Source organism: Malus domestica, chromosome 01 (genome assembly GCF_042453785.1).
Source record: "Malus domestica chromosome 01, GDT2T_hap1".
NCBI lineage: Eukaryota > Viridiplantae > Streptophyta > Magnoliopsida > Rosales > Rosaceae > Malus > Malus domestica.
The window spans coordinates 31,047,771-31,070,816 of NC_091661.1; the positions used below are offsets into that span (position 1 = coordinate 31,047,771).

The window sequence follows — 23,046 nt, forward strand, 5'->3', positions numbered from 1 at the left end:
TTTTTTCTTATTTGAACAGTTACAGATAAATCACGTTAATGTTATGTGTTAATTTTTTAGTAGAAAAAAAAAGACAAAAAATAATATGTAAGAGACGGAGAGGAAAAGAGATGGAAATAGGAGATGAGAGAATCCTACTCTATATATGAGAAAGGAGATTAGTCATGTACATGCACGAGAATGAGATCCAAGTGACTCTAATTAATCTTAATTTAGTATGAGTCAAATCATGAAAGCATAAAGCTAATGAGGGCCGATGACAACTTTATATTTTTCAATTCCCACTTTTAACTAAATAGAAAAAAAAAAGGAAATGATAAATAAACAAACCGACGTCGTTTATGGGGAAGAAAGAACAACACAAATCACAAAATATTATTAAATTCCTTTGAAAACATAAAGTAAGGATAAAAATAATAAGGTCAAAAAGTTATTTGAAAGAAATAAGGTTTGGACGTGTGCAGTGAGGTGGGCGGGACCGGCGGGTCCTTGCTAAGATGGAAGGAAATTTGGAATTATGTCTCTCAAATCGCTTATAAACTCGCAGTCGGCAAATTTGAAAAGTAAAAAACTAAACAAGGAAAGCTATAGGGAGAGAGAGAGAGAGGAGAGAGAGAGGAGAGAGAGACGGGTCACTTGCTCAGCCCCATACCGACAGAAAGCTGAGAAAACTAGAACTCTTTCCAGTTTCCGGACAAAGATTTGTACTTGCAGACGAGCAGAAAGAGTTAAGCTTCAAAAGCATTAATAACAACACCTCACGTTCTTACTGTTTGGAACTGCACTCTCTCCTCACAGGTCAGCTCTCGTTTTTCTCTCCAAAATTTGATTTATTTTGCCCTTTTTTTCTTCATGTTCTTGAATCAAGATTGATGCTTTTTTCGACTTTTGGGCCATTTGTTGAGTAAATGGAACTGGGTTCGGCTCGTTTTTAGTTGTTGACTTGTAATTGTTTTGGTTTTCATTGGTTTTTGTTTGGTTGCCGAGAAAATCCGGGAAAATTTTAACACCATGCTTGAATTTGGTCACTACTGATGGATATTCCCAGGGATCAGATTTTGTGAATCTTTTTTGTACTTTTAAAGTTAAACTAATCTAAACTGGGAAGAGGGAGATTCGAATTCAGTTGCATAACGAGATCACATCTGCTATGGCCAGAGTGACTATGTCCACGTCTGCATATGAACCTTTTTTTGTTTGGTTCACAGAATGCTTGCATAATATCTGCGGTCCCTTGCAACGAAAGCGATGTTTGTGTCATGAGATAAATACAACGCTCATACATTTTCTCAGCAAGAAAAGTGAGATTTAGTGTGTCTTGCCTTTGATCTTCATAAGTTTTTAGTTTCTACTTCTGAGATCAGTTATAGTGTAACAGTAACTAGCACTCAGATTTCAAGGTATTACTGCTAAATTTTCGTAATTACTAAGGTCCTGGAGGAGGCCAGATTTGCTTAGGTAAGCTTCATTGCCATTGAGCCTTTATGCTAAATGGAAAATTCTTGGCATCTTTTGACATAGGTGCCTCAATTTTGAATTTTTTAGATCAAACATCCATGTCTTTTAGTGATTTGATTAAATTTTTTTTTGGTCATAATTTTGGTGCTATATGCACATTATATTGTAACAAATTTCCTATAATCTAGCTTTTTTATTACACTCTCATCCATTAGAGATAATTGTAAAAAAAAAAAAAGTTGGTTAGATTCAATTTATTTTCACAATAATGCTACAATTTAGCAATAATTATCTACGATTGAAGATATTTTCTTTCCAAAATAGTTTAAAATATTTTTAAATCCCCCAAAATCAAACATACCAAAATGAGTTTTTCTTATAGTACGTTAAGAGAAAATAGGTTTGAGAATAGTATAAACGTATCAATACACAATGTGTACAAAATAAAACGTACCAAAATAAAAATAATATACCAATATTAACAATATGTATCAAATAAAATGTACCAAAATTGCAAATAAACGTACAAATTAATTATTTTTGTAAATTCAAACGTACCCGCAGATAATATATACGTAATATATTGTACCTAATAATAATTCGTCAACAACTATACTTAAAAAAACAGCAATATATATATATATATATAATTTCACAAAAAAATTGAAAAAATTATACGGAGCTTTTATGCTGATCACCAACTATTTGAAAAAGAAAAAACCATTTGGAAAAAGAAATAATATTAAATGTTTGCATAAAAAACCTATTTGGAAGAAGAGAAAATATAGTTTAATTACTAAAATCTCCACTAAATAAGAAAAAGTGCATCCTACAGATAAAAGGATAAATTAAAAAATTATTTTAATTTTAAAAAATAGAGGTGACTATTGGTCAAAGCACTTTAATCAAATTTTAAAAAGGCACAGATATTTAATCTAAATGATATAGAAAAACTATAGGGGATTCTAATTTTCCCAAAATTCAGTAAATAATATTTTATCACTCTCAAAAAATGCACAACTTGTTTTAAAACACACAAATGCGTATTTGAAACGATCAACAACAACAACTGAAACAACAACAAACAAGCATTATCCCAATAAGTGGGGTCGGCTATTTTTGAAACGATCAACATAAGAAAATAAAATAATGTCTAAATAGCCAAAATGGTCCCTGAGATTTTCATAACACGTCACTTTGGTCCATGAGATCGAAAATCAATAGAAATAGTTCCTGAGATTGTCCACCATCCATCATTTTGGTCATTCCGTTAAAAACTCTTTGGGTAATTTTCAAAACTTCGTAACTCAATCGTTTCTTAACCAAATTCAACCCATAATATATCAAAATGAAGATCGGAAAGTGTAGAACAAGATTATACCTATTTGGAAGCCCAATGGTTAGCGGAGATAGCCGGAAAATAGCCTCAAATGTGACTGGACCACGGAAAAACTGGAAAACTCGCCAGAAACTGGGTAAATTTTAAACGTTCATAACTTCTTCAATATTCAACGAAATCGAGTGATTCAAAAATAAAAATCATACTACTCGATGAGATGAAGAGAATGGTACCTTTCTCGACTGCTAATTCACCGTGGTTTGGTCGAAAAACGGCTCGAAAGTGGCTAACCATTTTCGAGTTAGCCACTTTCAAGTCGTTTTCCAGCCAAACCACGGTGAGTTAGCCATCAAGAAAGATACCATTCTCTTTTTCTCTTCGAGAAGTATGATTTTTGTTTTTGAATCACTCTATTTCGTTGATTATTAAAGAAGTTATGAACGTTTAAAGTTTATTCAGTTTTCGGCGAGTTTTCCGGTTTTCCCGCGGACTAGTCACCTTTGAGGCTATTTTCCGGCCATCTCCGGTAACCATTGAGCTTATAAATAGGTATAATCTTGTTCTACACTTTCTTATCTTCATTTTGTTATATTATGGATCGAATTTGATTAAGAAACGCGAGTTACGAAGTTTTGAAAATTGCCCAAAGAGTTTTTAAATGAAGGACCAAAATGATGGATGGTGGAAAATCTGAGGGACCATTTATATTGATTTTCAATCTCAAAGACCAAAGTGATGTGTTATGCAAATCTTAGAGACCATTTTAGCTATTTAGAGGTCGCACTTGGTGCGATGGCAAGTGCCTTCGCCCATGAGCGGTAGGTCTCGGGTTCGAGACTTGGGAGCAGCCTCTCCATAAATGGGGGTAAGGCTAGCCGACATTCACCTCTCCCAGACCCTGCGTAAAGCGGGAGCCTTGTGCACTGGGTACGACCGAGATCGTTTCAAAAACAGCCGACCCCACTTAGTGGGATAATGCTTGTTTGTTGTTGTTTCAGTTGTTGTTGTTGATCGTTTCAAATACGCATTTGTGTGTTTTAAAACGATTTGTGCATTTTTGGAGTGTGATAAAATATTATTGACTGAATGCCATCCTATCTTGATTTGCTGCTAACTGCTAAACTGTTTTATAGCCATTCTGTCTTGCTGATTGTTCAGGAACTCCGAGTGAATTATGTTGGTTTGTTAATGGGCTGCTATTGTTCAAAGGAAGCTAAAACGCCTGGCTATGAGGACCCTGCGGTTCTTGCTGCTGCGACACCTTGTAAGCATGCTTTATCACCCTTCTACTCACTACTCTGCTGCAACTTTTCTCGTTTACATCTTCGTACTTCCACTCATAAACAATCGTACTCATTTTTTCCGTTGAAACTGCTTTTGAAGTGATAACTAATCTTAATCATCCATCACTAGTTCATACTTAACTGATAGTTTGAGATCAACTTGGATGCTGCTAAAGATATTGGTCACGTATTTTGTCTCCTGAATCGGGAGAAGTTAGATATTAAGTTACCCAAATGGAGAATTGGAGTTTTGACTTGAATTTTTCTTTGTTGCAGTTACTGTGAACGAAGTAGAAGCCTTGTATGAGCTTTTTAAGAAATTGAGCAGTTCGATATTTGATGATGGACTGATCCACAAGGTAGGTTTGCTAAAACTTTCAAGTAAGATTTACCTTCACGTATATCATCTTGTGCAAATCAAATTCTACGAGTAACTACTCTAAAATTTGGGTTCTTATGTTCAACTGAACGATAATATTCTGTCATCTATCTTTTTGTGCAGGAAGAATTTCAGCTCGCGCTCTTCAGGAACAGAAATCGGAGGAATCTTTTTGCAGACAGGGTGTGTGATGCTGACTTCTCTTCTCTCAGATTATTTTATGTCGTTATTTGCTGAAGGGAGTGTGATGATGGAGCAATACGGGGAGGGTGACTGATGTTCATTTTACGTGTGAAAAATCTTGTGTGTTTATTATTAAGTAAACGCTAGACGCGGTTTTTTAATCTTTGGGTGTTCATGTAGATTTTTGACTTATTTGATATCAAGCGCAATGGGGTTATCGAGTTTGGAGAATTTGTTCGATCATTAGGTGTCTTTCACCCCAATGCACCTGTCGAAGACAAAATTTCATGTAAGAAGAACATTACCCTTATCCTCTGTATATCAAACTAAAAGCTTCTGTGAGAAACCCTTCAATTTATCTGGAAAGGGAAACAAAATTGGAGACATCTTACTAAAATGTGTTGTAATCTGCTAACTGACGTGGGAATTCTTTTGCAGTTGCTTTTAGACTGTATGATCTGAGACAGACAGGGTACATTAAGCGAGAAGAGGTCAGTTTCTTACAAACTTCGTTCTTACATTCTGATCTCTCTAGATGGAAATCGCTCCTCGTAACTTAAGGTAATAATATTCCATGACAGTTGAAGGAGATGGTACTGGCACTTCTGCACGAATCTGATCTGGTACTCTCGGATGATGTCATCGAAGTGATTGTGGATAGGGTGCGAATTCATATATATTTATCACGATTCCTACACTTCCTTGCTCAGTTAGCTGAATTTTCTTACATTCTTTGCCCTTTTTCCGCAGACATACAATGACGCAGATAAGAAAGGCGATGGGCGGATTGATGAAGAAGAGTGGAAGGAATTTGTGTTGAAGCATCCGTCTATGATCAAGAATATGACTCTCCCGTATTTAAAGTAAGCAATGTAATTAACTTGAAGTTTGTTCCTCTTAGAAAATTTTACTTTACTGAAACTGCCCTCTTCGTATTTCTTATTTCCGTTCTATTTCTTCCCATGTTGCAGGGATATATCAGTAGCGTTTCCGAGCTTTGTGATGACTTCTGAAGTTGAAGATTCAGAAATATGAGAGTATGACATGAAAGATGCTCATGTGCCAAGATGGTAATTACTTCGAAAGGCGTTCGAATGAAGCTACTCGCACTTCACGAAGAATAAATTTCTACGGTGACACTTCAGGGGCCGATAGAAATCTCGAGATTAAGATGAAGCCGCGAAGAACTGCTGACGAAGAAGTCGTTCCTGGAGTTGCATTCATGCTGTCCTCAACGTCTCAACTGGTTCTTCAAATCTAGGGCTGGAGGGCTGGCAAAGGTACGTGTATATGTAGTCTGTCCATATATGTGCAAATCACGTTGTCTTTCCACTTTTTTTTCTCCCTTTGTGATGCTGCTTCAACATCGGATGTTATGCGATAAGATTTTTCGTAGAGTTATGTATGCAAGCCGATCCTTCGATGCGAAATTGCTTGTTCTCAATGCCGAGAGCCAGATGCGCACAAGAGCGATTATTCTTTAACGTCGTGCACACAAAAATTTGTGTGAACTTTGAATTAAGCGGATGCAGGTTAAGTAAATTAGTCAGAACAGTGCGTTCAGATTTTATACAAGTTTGAATTCTTTTTCTTGTCAATTTGAGTCTCTGACAGATTCAAAAATTTATCCTTGAAGGATCATCTTGTACAAGCATCCAAAATTTTTCAGATGAAACTACCTTTGAAAATTAAACAATACTAATGTCGTTCATGATTCATACAAAGAAACGTTAGGAATTAGAGGACAGATGAACAATGTTGATCTTGATGAACCAATTATTCGACATGGGTTAGTCCAACACTAATCTTAATTAACCAATTAGTCTATAAACATTTGGTAAATTCAGACTCGTTTGAAAGTACCTGTAATTGAAAACAATTTCAGGCTAAGAAGCACTTCAAGTATTTCTTGCAGGAAGCACTTCAAGAATTTTTTTTAAGATTTACTTGTATTTTTACTTAAAATTGGTTCCAAAAATATTTCTATTTTGAAATAATTTCATCTTGATTAACCAATTATTCGAGTTGGGTTAGTCCAACACTAATCTTAATTAATCAATTAGTCTAAAAACCGATGGTAAATTCTTTTCGGGCGTAAAATGATGAGATTTACTTTAGAAATTATTATTGGTATTTCAAAAATCTCATTTTGCACTTTAAACTTTCTATAATTAGAAAGAAAAATGTACTTGTGAAGAGTGTAGAATGAGATTTTTGAGGTGCTAATAACACTTCCCTTTACTTTTGGTCGAGAAGAGATCATCTCCGGATCTCTTCCACCAAGGCCACTGCATCAAGTGATCCGGACCTTTAAAATTTCATCTAATGGCCCACCTGTTTTGATCCCTTAAAAACTATAATAATTTTTTACCATTAAATGAAATTTCAAAGATCTAGATCACTTAATGTGATGACCTTAGTGGAAGAGACCCGAAAAGAATCTCTTCTCCATTTGGTCAAAGTAAAATGATGAGAATTAAATTAACTATGAGTAATTAATGTGAAAAGACGGGGAGGAATCATGTATTGCGGGCTCCACCGCGTTACTCAATGTATCATTTGGCGCCTGCCCCTTGATCAACCGACAAAATTGCCTGTTGCATGTTAACACGTGGCGTTGGTCAGTTGCGAGGTATTCGGTATCTCAAATGGCCACCGAATAAATGCATATAATTCGGCGGGTGGATGCCGAAGACTACATATTCTGACAAGTGAAATTTTGTCTACAATATTCCTTATAGTGATTTTTTTTACTCTAATGAAAGAAAGTGAAATTTTCACCAAGGAATGTGATGGCAACGGCCTTCATGAATCGGAGTATATCTTCACTGTGACGTTTGATATTGTTTATATATCATGTGCAGATTTATTTTCATAATATTACGTTATTGGCTCAAAATTTTTATACGTACTTGCGCATAAAAATTGCTCTCCTACAATAAATACTATGTTTATTCAAAATTTCAAATAAACTTGTGTGAGATAGAAAATAAAACACACGACTTCGGCTAAAAGATTAATAATTTAATACGCACTACTCAAATTTAAGCTACAAGTTGCTTACATTACATTACGATTGAATAAGCATAAACCTAAGACATATTGCGAAATTGGTTGATGAATGCCAAGCCACAAAATCTTCACTGTCACTCCGCCATATAATTTTGATACTCCAAGCATGTTATAAAAATATTTAAACTGATAGTACCACGTGACAGTAATATTACGACGGATTTAATTATGTTGTGTATATTTTTGTTCTTCATTAACATGGCGCGTGCATCATACCCAAAAAAGCTAAACCAGATATATTTGTTGTTAATTAGTTGTCTAAAACGATTAAGCATGATTAAGCAAAACAAGATAGAAACGTCACAGCCTTCTTCAACCATCGTTTCCTGGTTAACATTTTCAACGCACGTACTGCTCACATCTTCACTTCTCTCTCTCTCTCTCTCTCTCTAAAGGACAAATCGATTCAGTGATTCCAAAGAATCGGACTTTCTCGGAATTCCAATACGATTCTCTCATTTTTCCCAGGAATCCAAAAACCCCACAACTTTGTATTGCTTCGGAGCTTTCATGGCCGATCGTTTTCACAGGTTCTGCTCCACCAATATTTAAAGTTCTTCGCTTTTTGTTATTTATTCGATTTCATTTTTCATTGATTGATAGTTTTTGTTCTTTTTTGTTTGTTTTTGTTGGGTGGAGGTGCAGTTTGGTAGCATTTGATCGGATCCAGTGGATAGTCTCCTGCAGTGCCCACAAGGAGCTTATTATTGGGATTTCTTAGAAGGTAATAATTTTTAATTAATTACATGTGTTCATCTTAATTTTGCTTTAATTGCTGAGGAAGTTGTGTTGAAGTCAAAAGATTAAATTTTTATTAATGGGTTTTGGATTTTGATTTTTAATTGCTGTTTGTGGGTTTGATTAATGAAGAATTTTGATTTTGTTTGATTTATTTTGTAATTTTTGTTGATTATATGGATATTTATTGATTGCTACTTTTTGTTGGTTAGATTGATCTCCTGTGATTGTTCAATCAATACCAATTCATATTTGTAATGCAATCAGTTGATGAGGATCATAAGAAGAAGAATTTAAAGCGTTCGAGATCATTTACTTTCGACATGCCTGTGACTGACCCGAATTTGACACAAAGTCTTGATGACTGTGTTCTTTTCCCACTCGAAGAGATTGTGCAACACCCGTTGCCGGGATATATTGCTCCGACTTCAGTCAGTTTCAGTCCTGATGATACTATTATAACTTATTTGTTTAGTCCCGATCACACTTTGAATCGAAAGGTATTTGCTTTCGATCTCAAAACTGGCAAGCAAGAGTTGTGTTTCAGTCCTCCTGATGGCGGACTTGACGAGAGCAATATATCACCAGAAGAAAAGTTGAGGAGGGAGAGGTCGAGGGAGCGTGGGTTGGGAGTGACAAGGTATGAATGGGTGAAGACAAGCTCGAAAAGGAATGCAATCATGGTGCCATTGCCAGCTGGGGTGTGTTCCTCAATCCCTTGGTGCAATCAAACATCCTTATTTACGCATACATGTACATATTTGTATTTTATATTTTTACAGATGAGTTCTCATTGATGATATGGTCCTTGTTTTATGGACAGATTTATTTCCAGGATCTTTCTAATTCACAAGCCGAGCTCAAGCTTCCGTGCACATCAGGTTCACCAATTATTGATCCCCATCTATCTCCAGATGGTACAATGCTCGGTTATGTAAGAGATTGCGAGTTGCACGTTCTAAATTTGTTATACAATGAATGTATTCAGTTAACATATGGTGCCAAAGGAGATGTTTTGGTAAGTTTTCTATACAGTAACTCTAGGTCTGGACTAACTGAGTCACTTCAATATTATTAGCATTTTTACAGTTTGCAACTATAAAATATTTCTGTCACAATTAGTATGTTTTAGTGATCGGAGCTTAAGATAACATCCTTGTGACTTGGCCTCCGTCGCTTAAGCCAACATAAATTCTTAATCTTTCTGTCACTTAAGCCAACATAAATTCTAAAGGAATTCTAGTGGATTTGTATTTTGGATTTACTTTCAGTGCTAATAGATTAAGATAGTTGAATTTCTGATCTTTTCGTTGATATGAATCTGGTTTTTCTGTGTCGCAGACTCATGGCCTTGCGGAATATATTGCTCAGGTGAGAAGTTCATGTAATAACCTCCTTTCATTTGGATTAAATTGATGCTTTAGAAATTTCTCAGAAGGTTTATTTAAAACTATTCTTAGATTCTCTGAATTTTACTCATTACAGGAAGAAATGGATCGCAAGAATGGGTACTGGTGGTCTCTAGACAGCAAATTCATTGCATTCACAGAAGTTGATTCTTCTGAGATTCCGCTTTTCAGGATCATGCATCAAGGCGAAAGCTCTGTTGGTTCTGAAGCTCAAGAAGATCATGCCTATCCCTTTGCGGGAGCTTCAAATGTCAAAGTTCGCCTAGGTGTGGTTTCTTCTGCTGGAGGTCCTATTACTTGGATGGATCTTCTGTGTGGGGGAGCAGATCAACCAGACAGTGAGGACGAATATCTGGCAAGAGTAAATTGGATGCACGGAAATGCTTTAATAGCTCAGGTTTTGAACAGGTCACACAGCAGACTAAAGATCCTTAAATTCGATATTAAAACTGGGAAGCGAAAAGTTTTATTGGTGGAAGAACAAGAAACATGGGTTAGCTTACATGACTGCCTCACACCTCTGGACAGAGGAGTAACCAAATTTTCAGGGGGATTTATCTGGGCTAGTGAGAAAACAGGATTTAAACATCTTTATCTGCATGATTCCAATGGAACATGTTTAGGGCCTATCACCGAAGGAGACTGGATGGTTGAGCAGATTGCTGGTGTAAATGAAGCTGTGGGACTTGTTTATTTTACTGGAACCTTAGACGGGCCTTTGGAATCACACCTTTATTGTGCTAAGCTTTTCATGGATGGAAACCAACCCTTGCAAGCTCCAGTGAGGTTGACTCGTAGCAAGGGGAAACATGCGGTGGTGCTTGATCATCATATGAGGATCTTTGTTGATATCCACGACTCCCTTGATTCTCCCCCTAAAGTTATACTGTGCTCCTTGCACGATGGAAGCTTGATTATGCCTCTGTATGAGCCGTCATTAACGGTTCCAGGATTCAAAAAGCTTCAACTTGAGCCACCAGAATTAGTCCATTTGCGGGCTAATGATGGGACAACATTGTATGCAGGTCTATATAAGCCTGACGAAACAAGATTTGGACCTCCTCCTTACAAAACCTTGATCAGTGTGTATGGTGGACCGAGTGTACAGCTCGTCTCTGATTCTTGGATAAATACAGTTGACATGAAAGCGCAGTATCTAAGAAGCAAAGGCATCTTAGTATGGAAGGTGAGTATCCTTCTGTGACAAATTTAACCATTCCGGGTTTTCTATTTTTTCCAAATTTTATTCTTACCGTCAATTTTTCATGTTTACAGTTAGATAATAGAGGAACTGCTCGACGTGGACTGAAGTTTGAAGGCTCTTTAAAGTACAATTGCGGTCAGGTTGATGCCGACGACCAACTGACTGGAGCTGAGTGGCTTATAGAAAAAGGGTTAGCACGAGCAGGTCACATTGGATTGTATGGTTGGAGCTATGGTGGATATCTTTCAGCTATGACTCTTGCCAGGTTTCCCGATGTCTTCCGGTGTGCAGTGTCCGGCGCCCCTGTTACATCGTGGGATGGGTATGATACATTCTATACCGAGAAATACATGGGACTGCCTTCTGAGAACGAAGAAGGATACGAGTCTAGCTCCGTGATGCACCATGTGCACAAGATGAAAGGAAAGTTGTTGCTCGTCCATGGCATGATCGATGAAAATGTGCATTTCAGGCATACTGCAAGGCTCGTCAATGCTCTTGTTGCGGCTGGAAAGACTTACGAGCTATTAATTTTTCCAGATGAACGTCACATGCCACGCCGGCATAGGGATCGGATTTACATGGAAGAGAGAATCTGGGAGTTCATAGAAAGAAGTTTGTGAAAAATGAACCACCTGTTTATGTCTTGTAAAATTTTGTTGTTCGTATCCTATAACGTTCTTCCAATTTGGTTGTTCTGTCCTAATTCCATCAGTGATCAATAAATTTCTTTTTCTTCGAGTGCAAGAAACGGAAACTAAAATTCTCTTATTACTGTCAAATAATCAAACACCACAATTTGAAAATTTTCTCTGAAGTTCTTTAAATCTCAGAACAGTTCTTACAGGGGTAAATAAATTCATAAAAACAAGAAAGAAAAGAGCTTGAACTTCAAGTTTTAGGCTTCTTTTGTGTGCCTGAACAGATTCGTGCTTTCTGTCACCGGGAATGGGTGCCCCTTGGAAGTCAGAACTGTTCGACAGTGGCAAATCCGCTCGCTGGATCGCTTGTCTGATCCGAAAGAAAGAGAGAAAAATGAAAACAGAAATATGTACAATTTGTGGGGAGAAAGGGCAAAAGATTTTCCAGAAAAAATATGATGGCACCTGCATTAAAATGTCATGTATCACGGTGGAGAATTCCGACAAATAGGGCAAGTAGCATTCATTTGAAGCCATTCATCGATGCAATCAGCATGGAAGCAATGCTGGCATGGGGGGATGGTCTTCAATGTCTCCTTGGGCCGGTACTCGGACAAGCATATTGAGCACATGTTGTCGTCGGGCTTTGGTAAGCGCCGGCTTTCTCCAAGGACTATTTTTGGGTAGGCCTCGAGGCTCGGCCTATCGAGACCCCTGACGATGGTGGGCTGCGGAGCCACTGCGGAATTAAACTCAGGCAGAGTTCTATGTCCCCTTGTTAACGACTTGACCTTGCCAAAGACGCAGCATAAAACCCCCAAAACGCACAAGATTGCTGGCACTCCAACTCCAACAGTAATAGCATAGCGTGCGCCCCTCGGGATTCCTGATCGAATTAGCAATTCAGATTTAAATTAAGATGTAGTAAACGTATGAGAGAAAGGGAAATAGAGACCAAACACATGCATGCAAACACAGGCCCAATCATGTTGGGTTCGAGAAGTATTCAAGCTCGGGGGTATGGAAGTTCTTCTTGTCAATTGAGCTAACTCACGCCATGTATATCGTATATACAATCGTAAAGTTTGTTGATGGGTCATAACTCAGAAGATAAAAAACTTGTGTAGAAGCACCTAGATACATCACCCGCATGGTACTACGGAAGCTTTCCACAAAGTAAACCTTCTTTTTTGGTCCCTCTCAACCCTATATCGACTTTATTGTGTGAGATCTGTTCTAATTAGGCAACTGTTCACGTACAAGTTTCTCCAAAAATAATGCACTAGACAAAGCTTTCATAATTTGACTTTATAAATGTCGAGTTTTGACTACAAGCGATATTACTAAGCTAATCTACACTAAGGGGAGAGGTTTAAACCCGAACCACAACTGTGAGTTGAACATCCACCACTTGCACATAATGTCGAGTTTATACTGCCATTTTCCAACTCTTTGCGCGTATGGAGGTGTTGACGAAGTAGGGTTTAGTAGGTGACTCTAATTAATGGGCAAATGGTCAACTAAACCAAAAGATTCGATGTTAACTTATGATTGCAATCTGGAAAGCGTCGAACGCACACTTCCAACAGAGGAAGACTCAAACGCTTACTTTTACTTATCTTCAAGAATCGCCAATCAATCACAATCTTAGGCTTTCCACGGTAGTTTGAGTGAGCGTGATACTTATATATAAAAATCAGGCAATTCGAGTTTGATATCTATAATATTATTGATGCACTAGTATAAGTTCAAGATGTTGATATCACACTTATGAGTTCAATATGTTAGAATCACACTCAAATTTTCCGATGCACTATAAAGTGTAATTCGTATATAAGTTCAATATATTTGTATCACACTCACTTTTCCAACCTGACCTTTATAAAATCAAATTGTTGACCACGCCCATTACAATCCAAAGATAAATGAGTCATGACCTAAAAGTCTATGCAGATAAGTTTCACACACGTATACTAACATTCTTTCAACTCCTTTATGCTTATAATTTATATGGAACTTTAGCGAAAGGCTCTCGGTACTGTTTACTTTAACGAAAAACCACATTTTTATACTAAAAAGTCAATCATGGTACTATTCACTTTACCCTTTATTTTATCCTTATCGTTAAAACTCAAAGTTTTCAAGCTCTTTTCATTAGTTTTCCTTAATTTATAACTTTTACAATATGATGAAGTCACATATGAATGCAACAGAATTAATTCTTAACTTATTAAAAACGAAATTAGCTATGTTATCGTCTCGTCACTAGACTATATATGCACGTCTGCAACTTTTGATCATTAAGTGTATGACACTCACATCTCATTAACAATTAAAAATCACTCACGCGAGAGCGAAAACAATTGCTTCTACCAAATCTTTAATGTGAACACTTCAAAGTTTGTAAACAAGTACTTTGCATATGAAGTTGGCATAAAACTTTATTTTGGAGGGAATAAATGTTTGGCTTAAATGTCAAAATGGTTCTTACGTTTTATATATGGGTCAATTTGATTTCCGTGTTTTTAATTTGGCCAAATTAGTCGTTGTAAGATCAGATGATCGATACGGCACCTCAAAATATTTTTTGCGCCAAATAACCTTGTGGACATCTATCTGTTGGATTGCAAATCAGATGAAACATAGGTACCATGTTGACATTTAAGCCTAAATGTTTCACCACTAAATTATAAGACGAAACATGAACATGGTTCCTAGTTTGAGAACTTAATTAAAAACAAGAAATAAACAACTAAGTAATCAGGAGTAGAGCAGTAATTAATAGGTTACTAATCAATTACCTCGCTGAGGAAGTCTTGAGCAAACAACTTGATGACTAGAATTACTCTCAAACCCACACCGGCCACCACGTGCGGCACAACGGCCGCACCCTGGCCAGTCCCATGCGAGCCGGAGATGGCCATTCAGGTCCGACGACATAACCTCCGCGTACAACGGAAACTCAACCGGAACAACAAACGTACCGATTCGAGTGCATGTCGATGTAGACGCCAAGAAACTAATCACCCTCGAAGAAGTGGTGGCAAAAACTGTGTACGTAGAGCCGCTCATGCAAGCAATAGGGTTTAATAATCTGTATTTCAAATAATCCAACGAGCAGTTAAAGAACGTAAAGCTTTCGTTTGTCAATCCATAAAATGGAGAGCCTGAGAGATTGAGGGACAAAACTCGTTGTGCGAGGCAGCTGTTTGGATCGTTAATCCATATTTGTTGTTCGGCATAGTCTATACCCTGGACAGCGAACTGCCCGGAATAAGGAAGGGTGAGGATTGTATGGTTGCTGCTGTCACAGGACAGTTCAAAACCGGGATAGGAGCACGACTCTGGCTGGTTTTTTTGTATCCCAAACGGGAATTGGATGGCCGGCTCGCCGTCGCCGCAGATATCATCCAACATGCAATTTTCTAAGCTGCTTGACAAGAAGAAGAAGAAGAGGATGAAGAAGAACAAGATTGGTCTGGGAATATTCATTTTTTTATTAAGAAAAGCTGATGCTTGAAAATGGATAGCTGGGCAGGCACAGTTGCTGTACACTTCCAATATATAAAGCAGTATATCATATTTGACTTTATAAAACAAAGGCCAAGTCTTCAGTCACCCTTCAGTTTTCTTTAATTTTAATTAATTTTTAAACCCTGTAGACTATGATTTAATTAAATATGAAGGCGAGGATGACATGGGAACTTTTCAATTAAGTATATGCCGTAAAAGTGCGATATATGTATGTATCAACACAACGTGACAAAAATATAAATATTTAAATTACATAATTTAATTTTCAATTTTTGGGCGGTGATAGTGGGAGTGGCCATGCACGATCAGGATCAATGGAAAAAGGTAGAGAAATTTGGGGGTTCCTCACTGCATCAATCTTGCTGGTAAAGACCCGTTCAAAAGGTCTGGAGGTGGTCTATTCATGTGGAAAACACACAATGGTTTTTTAATTCAAACCAAAATATAACAGAGCTGCTCTCTTAGAGCAGCTCCAGCGGGAGCATTTGCTCGGGGGACAGTGGATTAAATAGTGGGCTGTTGCCCGGTGGACATGCTTCAGCGTTTGGGAGCCCAAGGGACAGGCCAAGCCCGAGCGACAGGCCCAGCAGTGATTGCCAGCCCGAGAGCCCGAAGGCCATGTGACGCAAGGCTGACGTCTGGGCGACGTCAGCCATCATCTCCTCTGCAACGATTGAGATCCCCTTCTAAATTGCCCGAATCCAGGTGAACAGCCACAGCTTCTTCCACGAAAAAGGTGGGACAGCCGTGGACTCGTCGTCGACGGCATCGTCGAAGATCAGGATCTTCTCCCTCGCCTCGAACGCGACCTCCTCCTCGTCGTCCCATGTCGACGACGGCAGCGACAGGGACTGCGGCTGCGCAGCAGGCAGTTGGCTTCGTCATCGTCCGCGCCGTCTCGCAGCTTCAACGACTCGTCGTCGTGTTCGCGCAATTGGGCGCTCATGGTTTCTGTCTCGCAGCTTCCGTGCGTTTTATTTTTTATTTTTTTAGTTATGGAGATAGTGTTGGAGTCCTTTATAATATTAATATAATTAATAATATAATATTAATTTATACAAAGTAAATAATATAATATTAATTATAAATAAAAAAATACTAATATTTTATTGCCAATTGCCAGGGCTATTCAGTGCAGGGGTGGAGATGCAAAAGGCAATTGTCAGGGGAATGCACTATTCATTAAGGGCAGTTACTGTTCACTAGGTGGATTAAATAGTGAATAGCCTGGGGGGAGGGCTCCTACACTGGAGTTGCTCTTAGGATTCTTTGAGAACATATGAGGTCATTTTCTATATGAGTCCTCAAATTAATCTAATGGTAAATTAAGATATTAACTTAAATAATTTATGTTACACGGATATAAAATACTAACTGATAAAACAAAACAAAAAAACAAAAAAATAAGAAGAGAGAAGAGGGTTTCACGTCATGTCCCTTTCATCTGCAAAACATGATCTCCTCATCAAATATCTAAACTCAGCAAATTCAATTGCATAAAACCTAATAACTTTACACATCCAGTTTCATCTCATATTCTATCAATAATTATTCAAACTCAGTGAGTTGCAAAGCACCCAAAAAATTGAGATTGGGTGGTTTCAAAAATCGAGATCCCTTCCTTCTTGAACGCATGAACTCTTTTTTATATGAAATTTTTCGCCGACGGTGACAAATTTGAAACAAGTCCCTCTCCCTTTTCATACGCAAAAAGGAGAAAACAAAAAACTCAAGATTAGAAAGGGGAGTGAATGTCAAGAGAGATGGAGGAGGAAGGGGATGTGGAGGAGAGAGACAGTAGGGGAAGAAGATGGAGTTTTCTCGTGAGAATTTTCTTTTAATTTAATCATTTTTGCTGAATTATTGTGTTTTGGTGTAAGGAATTATTTAAGTTGATGTATAGCTGAATTTACCATCAGATTAATCCAAGGGCTTATATATAAAAAAAAGGCCTTACAAGCATGGGCGGAGCCATAAAGGGACCAAAATGGTCCCGAGCCTACCCTAATATTTTTTTCGCACCAAAACAAAAAACAAAAAAACTAGAGTTATCCCTCCTATTTCCAAAGCTTTTTTAGGGTATTAGAACCTCAACTAGAAATTTTCCTTATTTCCTTCACTAGGTTCGATTTGAGGCTGGTGACTCTTATGCAATTAACCAACATCATTGTGAGTTTTGAGGGACTCAAATGATAAGGAGAGGGAGAGAGAGGAAGTTTGCGAGAGAACTGATTTTTACTTTTATTTTTTATGGTATATTCCTTGGAGTCTTTTAATACTATTACTTTTGTTTTGAATCTGATCAGTTATGACACTAGGCATGGGGGTTGAGTTGAGGAAGAGGATGATAAGAATGAAAACATGCCAAACCCAAATGATGGTGGTCTGTAGTTAGGACATATCAGATCCATATTTTTCTTAAATCAGAAGAGCGTTTTAAGGTGAGACTTTTGGCCCCTCCTAAGCCAAAATTATGGCTCCGCCACTGCTTACAAGTCCCCAAAATGAGAACCTTAGCAAAGCAATTTTGTTTTATAATACCCTTAATATAACCTTCTCTATTTTTCTCTTATCAATTAAACACCTCGTACCATTGAACACAAACATTTTCTTCTAACGATACTACCTGTCAAAAGGACTAACGCTAACATTCTAAATATGTTTTGTTAGATAGACAAAGTTCATATCATCTTCTTGGGGAAAATATATATTTGGGTGTCACTAAGCCTGTATATATCCTCGAGTGAGTATAAATCCTATAAAATCATCACACTGATATTACTCTAGTGACGTATAAGAACCTCCAGTCATCTAAATGGTCTTAAAGATCGATGCAAATAATTACAATGTTGTGAGTTTCATATGGGATCTTCTTTGATGAATGCACAGTTGAGATGTGTTGTATTTTGCGTCATATTGAGGCAAGCACAACTTGAAATGGTCAAGCTATTTATTCAAAGGGTTAGATCACATCTAGAGCTATATATAGTGGTTAGGGGCCAAATTGTTATGCAGGTAGCATTAATTAGGCAGTTGAATAACATCAAATAAAATTGTAGATTGATCATCCTGAAATTCAACGGTTGGTGTTTACATATCAGGGACATGGTCCACCCAAGGGCTGCGCAGCACCAAGTGTTAGGAATGTCGGTACTACAAGATAGAGAATGCATAAGGTAAAGTAGAAAATGGACACTAAGAATTTATGTGGTTCGGCAATTTATGCCTACGTCCACCAAACAAGGATCAATCTTCACTATATGAAAAAGATGAGTACAACAAGAGTAGTCTTACCAAGCCAAAGACAAGGCTTGATGGATACAAGAAAGTATAACACACACTTTCTATCACTCTAAACTTCACTCACACAATGTGTAATGGAACACTCTCACTCTCACTCTTGGAGTGGAACTCTAGTTTTGGACTTGATCCTTTGCTAATCACATTTGGTTCTTGATTGGTTACTTCACTACAACATCACACCCATATTTATAGGTGAGGGTTTGGCATTCTACTAGTTTCTAGTGTATTCTTCAAACCTCTAGCATAGAAAGATCTAGACTAGCCACAAAATTGTAGCTTCTAGATCTTTCCATTTGCAACCAAGGAAGCTAGTACTCTCTAGCTTCTTCCATCAACTTAATAACATGCTAGAATTGTCTAGCATGCTCCAGTCATCTCACTTGCTTACTAGAATAATCTAGAACATTCATCATGTGCTGGACCATATACCAACAATCTCCCCCTCCAGTCCATGAGGGAGGAATTCCGATCATGACTCCAAGTTACCTGGAGTTCATCCCAGCAGCCTTAATGCAGAATTCCAACTTTGATTTTGTGACTACCTTTGTCAACATGTCTGAAGAATTATTATCGGTATGAATCTTCTTCAGCTGTAGCAACTTGTTCTCGATAGCGTCTCTTATCCAGTGATAACGAATTATTATCTTGCCAAATGCCACCAAACTGAATGATGAAATCTCAATACGCACATGCAAACAATGAGATGCAAGCTCGCACGAAAATTGATGTTTAAGTCCTAACTAAAACATGAATGACATGAAGCTCATTTGCCTCGTAAGAACCAACCAAAAACAGAAAGAACAAGCTCCAAAACTATAAAGGCTTAAACATCTGCAGAACTAAAAACAGACACCATACGGGTCGCCAGGACAGTGTGAAATTCATGTTTCCCTAGGTGCATTACCAGTGCTTGTGTCACTTTATTATATACTTTTCTACAGCATTCATGATGATACATTTGATAGTGAACGAAACTACGTAAAAATTTCAAGGGCATTAAGAACATCACTTCAGAAATCAACAACAAGACGAGAAAGGAACAATGATAACATGAAGATGAGAAAGGAACAATGACATGTATTACCAAATATCTCCGATCAAAGCCAGTTAGAATTTATTTTCACGTTAGCATTCTCGAAGGACTAGGGTTCCAAACGCACATAAGCATGTAACCAGTTTCCAACTAATTCCACAGAAAGAGAACCAGGTCAAATTCTAAGACTGAGTTCAGAAAACCGTACAGAACTTAGTAGACTACCCGGAAAAAAAATGCTACTGCATAACTGCTCCGACAACAGCCAAAATACAAATAATAAGAAACGGAAATTCAAGTGTTTAACTCACGAATAAACATCAAATTCATTGACACTGCATTAAACAAGAGATTATTGCACAATTTTTTTTTTTTTTTTTTTTTTTTGAGAAAAGAAATTATTGCACAAATACAAGGGATAAAATTTAGTAATTTACAGATAGCAGGAAACAGAGCAGACCCGAGTCAATTGTAACTCAGTCTGAGTCACACAAAGCACTAGGAAATATATGACCATCAAAGGGCACCAGACACCAAGTGAAGAGAGCCCCATAAGGTATAAATAAGACATGTCACGCCATATTCGACTGATTTCCTTATCTTGCCAAATACAACCAAACTGATGGAGAATCTCAACAAGCACTTGCAAACAATGATATGCAAACTCGGACAAAAATTGATGTTTAAGTCCTAAATAAAACAGGGATGGCATGATGAAGCTCATTTGCCTCATAAGAACCAACCGAAAACAGAAATTCGACATTCATGTTTCCCTAGGTGTATTACCAGTGCCTTTATCATTTTAGATATACTGATACAGTGATGTTATATACTTCGCCTCAGATTAGTGAACAAAAGAAATCAAATAGACGAAACCAGTTACCAATTACAAAGTAAATGAGATGCCAATCTTCATACTATTCGATAAGGAATAACTTGTTGGATCAAACACTTTGAAACTGCATTAACATGTGAATATTTTCCTGTAGTACGTACTTACGGACGAAATTGAAAAGGACTGCGGAATTGGGGCTATTCCCATGACTAATGTGAGATTTCCCTCCAACTTGGAGCCAAACACGATGCGACAAGCGGCAACACCACATTAAATACGTTCAAACCCACATTGGCCAAAGTGAAGAAATCTTCTCCAACTTTGCCTCTATACAAAGGTAACTTCTGCTCCATTCAAAGGGTTAATCACATTAAATACGTTCAAACCCACATTGTCGACGGACGCCGTCTCAGCCTTTAAAGGGCCACCAATTGGTCAGGTGAGGTCCCTGAACCCTAATCAAAACCTCACCGGCACCATCGTCGTCTCCACGCCCACTGAGCTCGAACTTCTACGAGATTCACTCTTTGCTGCACCCATTCTTTTGAAGTCAAATCAGAGCCGCTTGTTTCCAGTTAAAAGAACGGAAGGTTGGGATTTGATGGGCTGGTTTGGTATTGATGTGCTTTGAAAAAAAACTGTTGTGAGAATAAGCGGCTGTGAAATAAATCAGCACAATGTTTGGTAAACTTTTTTGTAAAAGTGCTTTTGGAAAAAAAAAAGCAGTCTGATAGTGGGTTTTTTCATTAAAGGAGCACTGTAGCTCCGTGTGCTTTGAAAAAAAACCAGTTTTCCCAAGCTGCAAATAGCAGCTTCAACTTTTTCCTTTGATTTCAACTTATTCTCACAGCAGCTTCCAAAATAAGCCATTTTATTTCAGTTTACCAAACACCTAAAACCCTCACAGCTTTTTTTCATGGGTGCTTTTTTTTTAAGCACCTCACTCCCAAACCACCCCTAAATCGGTCGTCTGCAGGAGGCAAATCTTAACGAGTGGTTCAGTAGTAAGGGCGCAGACTACAACTATCCAATAAACCAAAAATGTGGGAGATATCGGGTTCGATGCTCTGAGCTGGTGAGTTTACTTGACTGTGGCCACGAGCAACGTGAAATTCCCTGTAGCCTCACCGAGCTCAGAATGGGAGGATGACCTTGGCTTGCCACCAATTGTCTCCCTTTAAAAAGAAAAAAGCAACTTTACCATCTATTTATACCAACATTGGTATTCTCTCTAATAGAGATGGAAACCCACGTATGTGGATGAACTCTACCTCTATTAGAAAAATGACACAAATGACGATACAAATAGAAAGTAAGTGTAGCATTATTCTTTCTAAACGGCACAGAATCCGCCCATGACCTATACCTGACAATTGAGGCTAGTGCAAATCCCTTATCAGTAACAGGAGTAAGTGTCAAGTATTATACAATGCTTGCACACGCCTGCGAGACAAGTTTATGAAAATAAGCTCACCCCCTTCTCCTTAGTCTAAATAATATCAATTGTTCTCCTTAGTCTAAATAATATCCATTGTTCTAATAAAAGGGGTGGTCCAATTGACATGCATGCAAAATGTGCGTGAGTACTACGTGTAACGGTTGTATACAAGATTTTTCTCCAACTAAGTCTAAAGTTGTTTCGGGCTCACAAGTATTAATTGTACATGTATAAGACTAAAGCCCAATCAAAACCCATAATATCATCAGGCCCAAACCTAGAACAGGCCCAACTCAGTGAAGGTCGAAACGTTTCGCCTTCCAAGTTTCTTCGTTCTGGTTTTCGTCTGGTGCCGTTTCGAGTTAATTTTAGCAAATTTATACAAACAAATAACCAGAGATTACGATCACCATTTTTATTTCATTCATCCAATTCCAAGCTAAAATTTCACACAAAATTACATAACATTATTACCACGATGTGGTCAAATCTGGAAGAAAAAAAATACTCAAAAATCAGAGCACCGACCGTTTCGCTCCCAATCGCCGTAACGCGTGGGCTCCGGCCCTCTGGGGCCACCGATCTCGCCGGTCTCCTTATTCACCAAGCCATCGTCGTCGTCGTCGTGTTCTTCTTCTTCAGCTTGATTTTCGTGTTTTTCTACGATGGGTTCACTTTGCTCCTTGCTGGGTTTTTCGTGCTGGGGCTGCGATTGCGAGGCTGACGAGCACAGGAGCCGACTCACTGAATTGAAGGCGGCGCGAGTTAGAGGCTCGGTTGTGGAGGTTGAGAGGATGGTCGTTGAGGATAATAGACGGCCCAGATTGATCGCCATCTTTGCTGATTTCTGTCCTCCTTTTCCTTTTCCTTGCCTGCGAAGGAGGGATGAAATAGAATAGGAAGGAGGCAGGAGGGGAAGCAATGTGGCTGTTGATACGGCGTCGTGTCGTGGAGTTGCGGAGCCACGTGGTGGTTGTCTAAGTTTTATTGGGCCGCCTATATTGGGCCTAAATAGGGAAAATTTCTTCCGTACGCACGGCGCACCACATCACGTGTCCAAACAAGTGAATCTCTTTTTTGGAATAATTTTTGTGTCTGATGGTCAAATTAGGTGCACTATCATATCGGAAAAGGATCCTCGTTCGATTCTTTTTCTAAGGATCCTAGGATTTTCGTGATTATAATTGTTCATCGTAC

General features: G+C 38.1%; 3 protein-coding genes across 8 annotated transcripts; 2 read left to right on the forward strand and 1 right to left on the reverse strand.

Moving 5' to 3' along the window:
* The first annotated feature begins 458 nt into the window (after positions 1–458).
* Positions 459–6,072, forward strand: LOC103417881 (calcineurin B-like protein 4). Of its 4 annotated transcripts, XM_070820665.1 has the most exons (10): positions 580–798; positions 1,209–1,301; positions 3,956–4,061; positions 4,357–4,439; positions 4,583–4,642; positions 4,823–4,931; positions 5,081–5,133; positions 5,224–5,304; positions 5,393–5,505; positions 5,614–6,072. In XM_070820665.1, exons 3-10 carry the CDS (start codon positions 3,986–3,988, stop codon positions 5,675–5,677), a joined length of 639 nt encoding a protein of 212 aa, XP_070676766.1. In that variant the 5' UTR covers positions 580–798; positions 1,209–1,301; positions 3,956–3,985; the 3' UTR covers positions 5,678–6,072. The 4 variants fall into 4 exon arrangements, with proteins under 4 accessions (XP_070676764.1, XP_070676766.1, XP_070676769.1 ...); XM_070820663.1 differs by lacking the exon at positions 1,209–1,301 and having other exon boundaries at positions 459–798; XM_070820668.1 differs by lacking the exon at positions 1,209–1,301 and having other exon boundaries at positions 581–798; positions 3,931–4,061.
* A 1,907-nt stretch (positions 6,073–7,979) lies between these two features.
* Positions 7,980–11,806, forward strand: LOC139195313 (uncharacterized). Of its 2 annotated transcripts, none has more exons than XM_070820645.1 (7): positions 7,980–8,244; positions 8,360–8,438; positions 8,665–9,153; positions 9,276–9,470; positions 9,794–9,823; positions 9,938–11,047; positions 11,137–11,806. In XM_070820645.1, exons 3-7 carry the CDS (start codon positions 8,710–8,712, stop codon positions 11,686–11,688), a joined length of 2,331 nt encoding a protein of 776 aa, XP_070676746.1. In that variant the 5' UTR covers positions 7,980–8,244; positions 8,360–8,438; positions 8,665–8,709; the 3' UTR covers positions 11,689–11,806. The 2 variants fall into 2 exon arrangements, with proteins under 2 accessions (XP_070676746.1, XP_070676752.1); XM_070820651.1 differs by having other exon boundaries at positions 8,023–8,244; positions 8,354–8,438.
* A 1-nt stretch (position 11,807) lies between these two features.
* Positions 11,808–15,240, reverse strand: LOC139195315 (putative RING-H2 finger protein ATL21B). Of its 2 annotated transcripts, XM_070820656.1 has the most exons (3): positions 14,508–15,240; positions 12,172–12,592; positions 11,864–12,076 (listed from the first exon to the last, which is right to left on the reverse strand). In XM_070820656.1, exons 1-2 carry the CDS (start codon positions 15,196–15,198, stop codon positions 12,192–12,194), a joined length of 1,092 nt encoding a protein of 363 aa, XP_070676757.1. In that variant the 5' UTR covers positions 15,199–15,240; the 3' UTR covers positions 11,864–12,076; positions 12,172–12,191. The 2 variants fall into 2 exon arrangements, with proteins under 2 accessions (XP_070676755.1, XP_070676757.1); XM_070820654.1 differs by having other exon boundaries at positions 11,808–12,592.
* Positions 15,241–23,046: the final 7,806 nt, after the last annotated feature.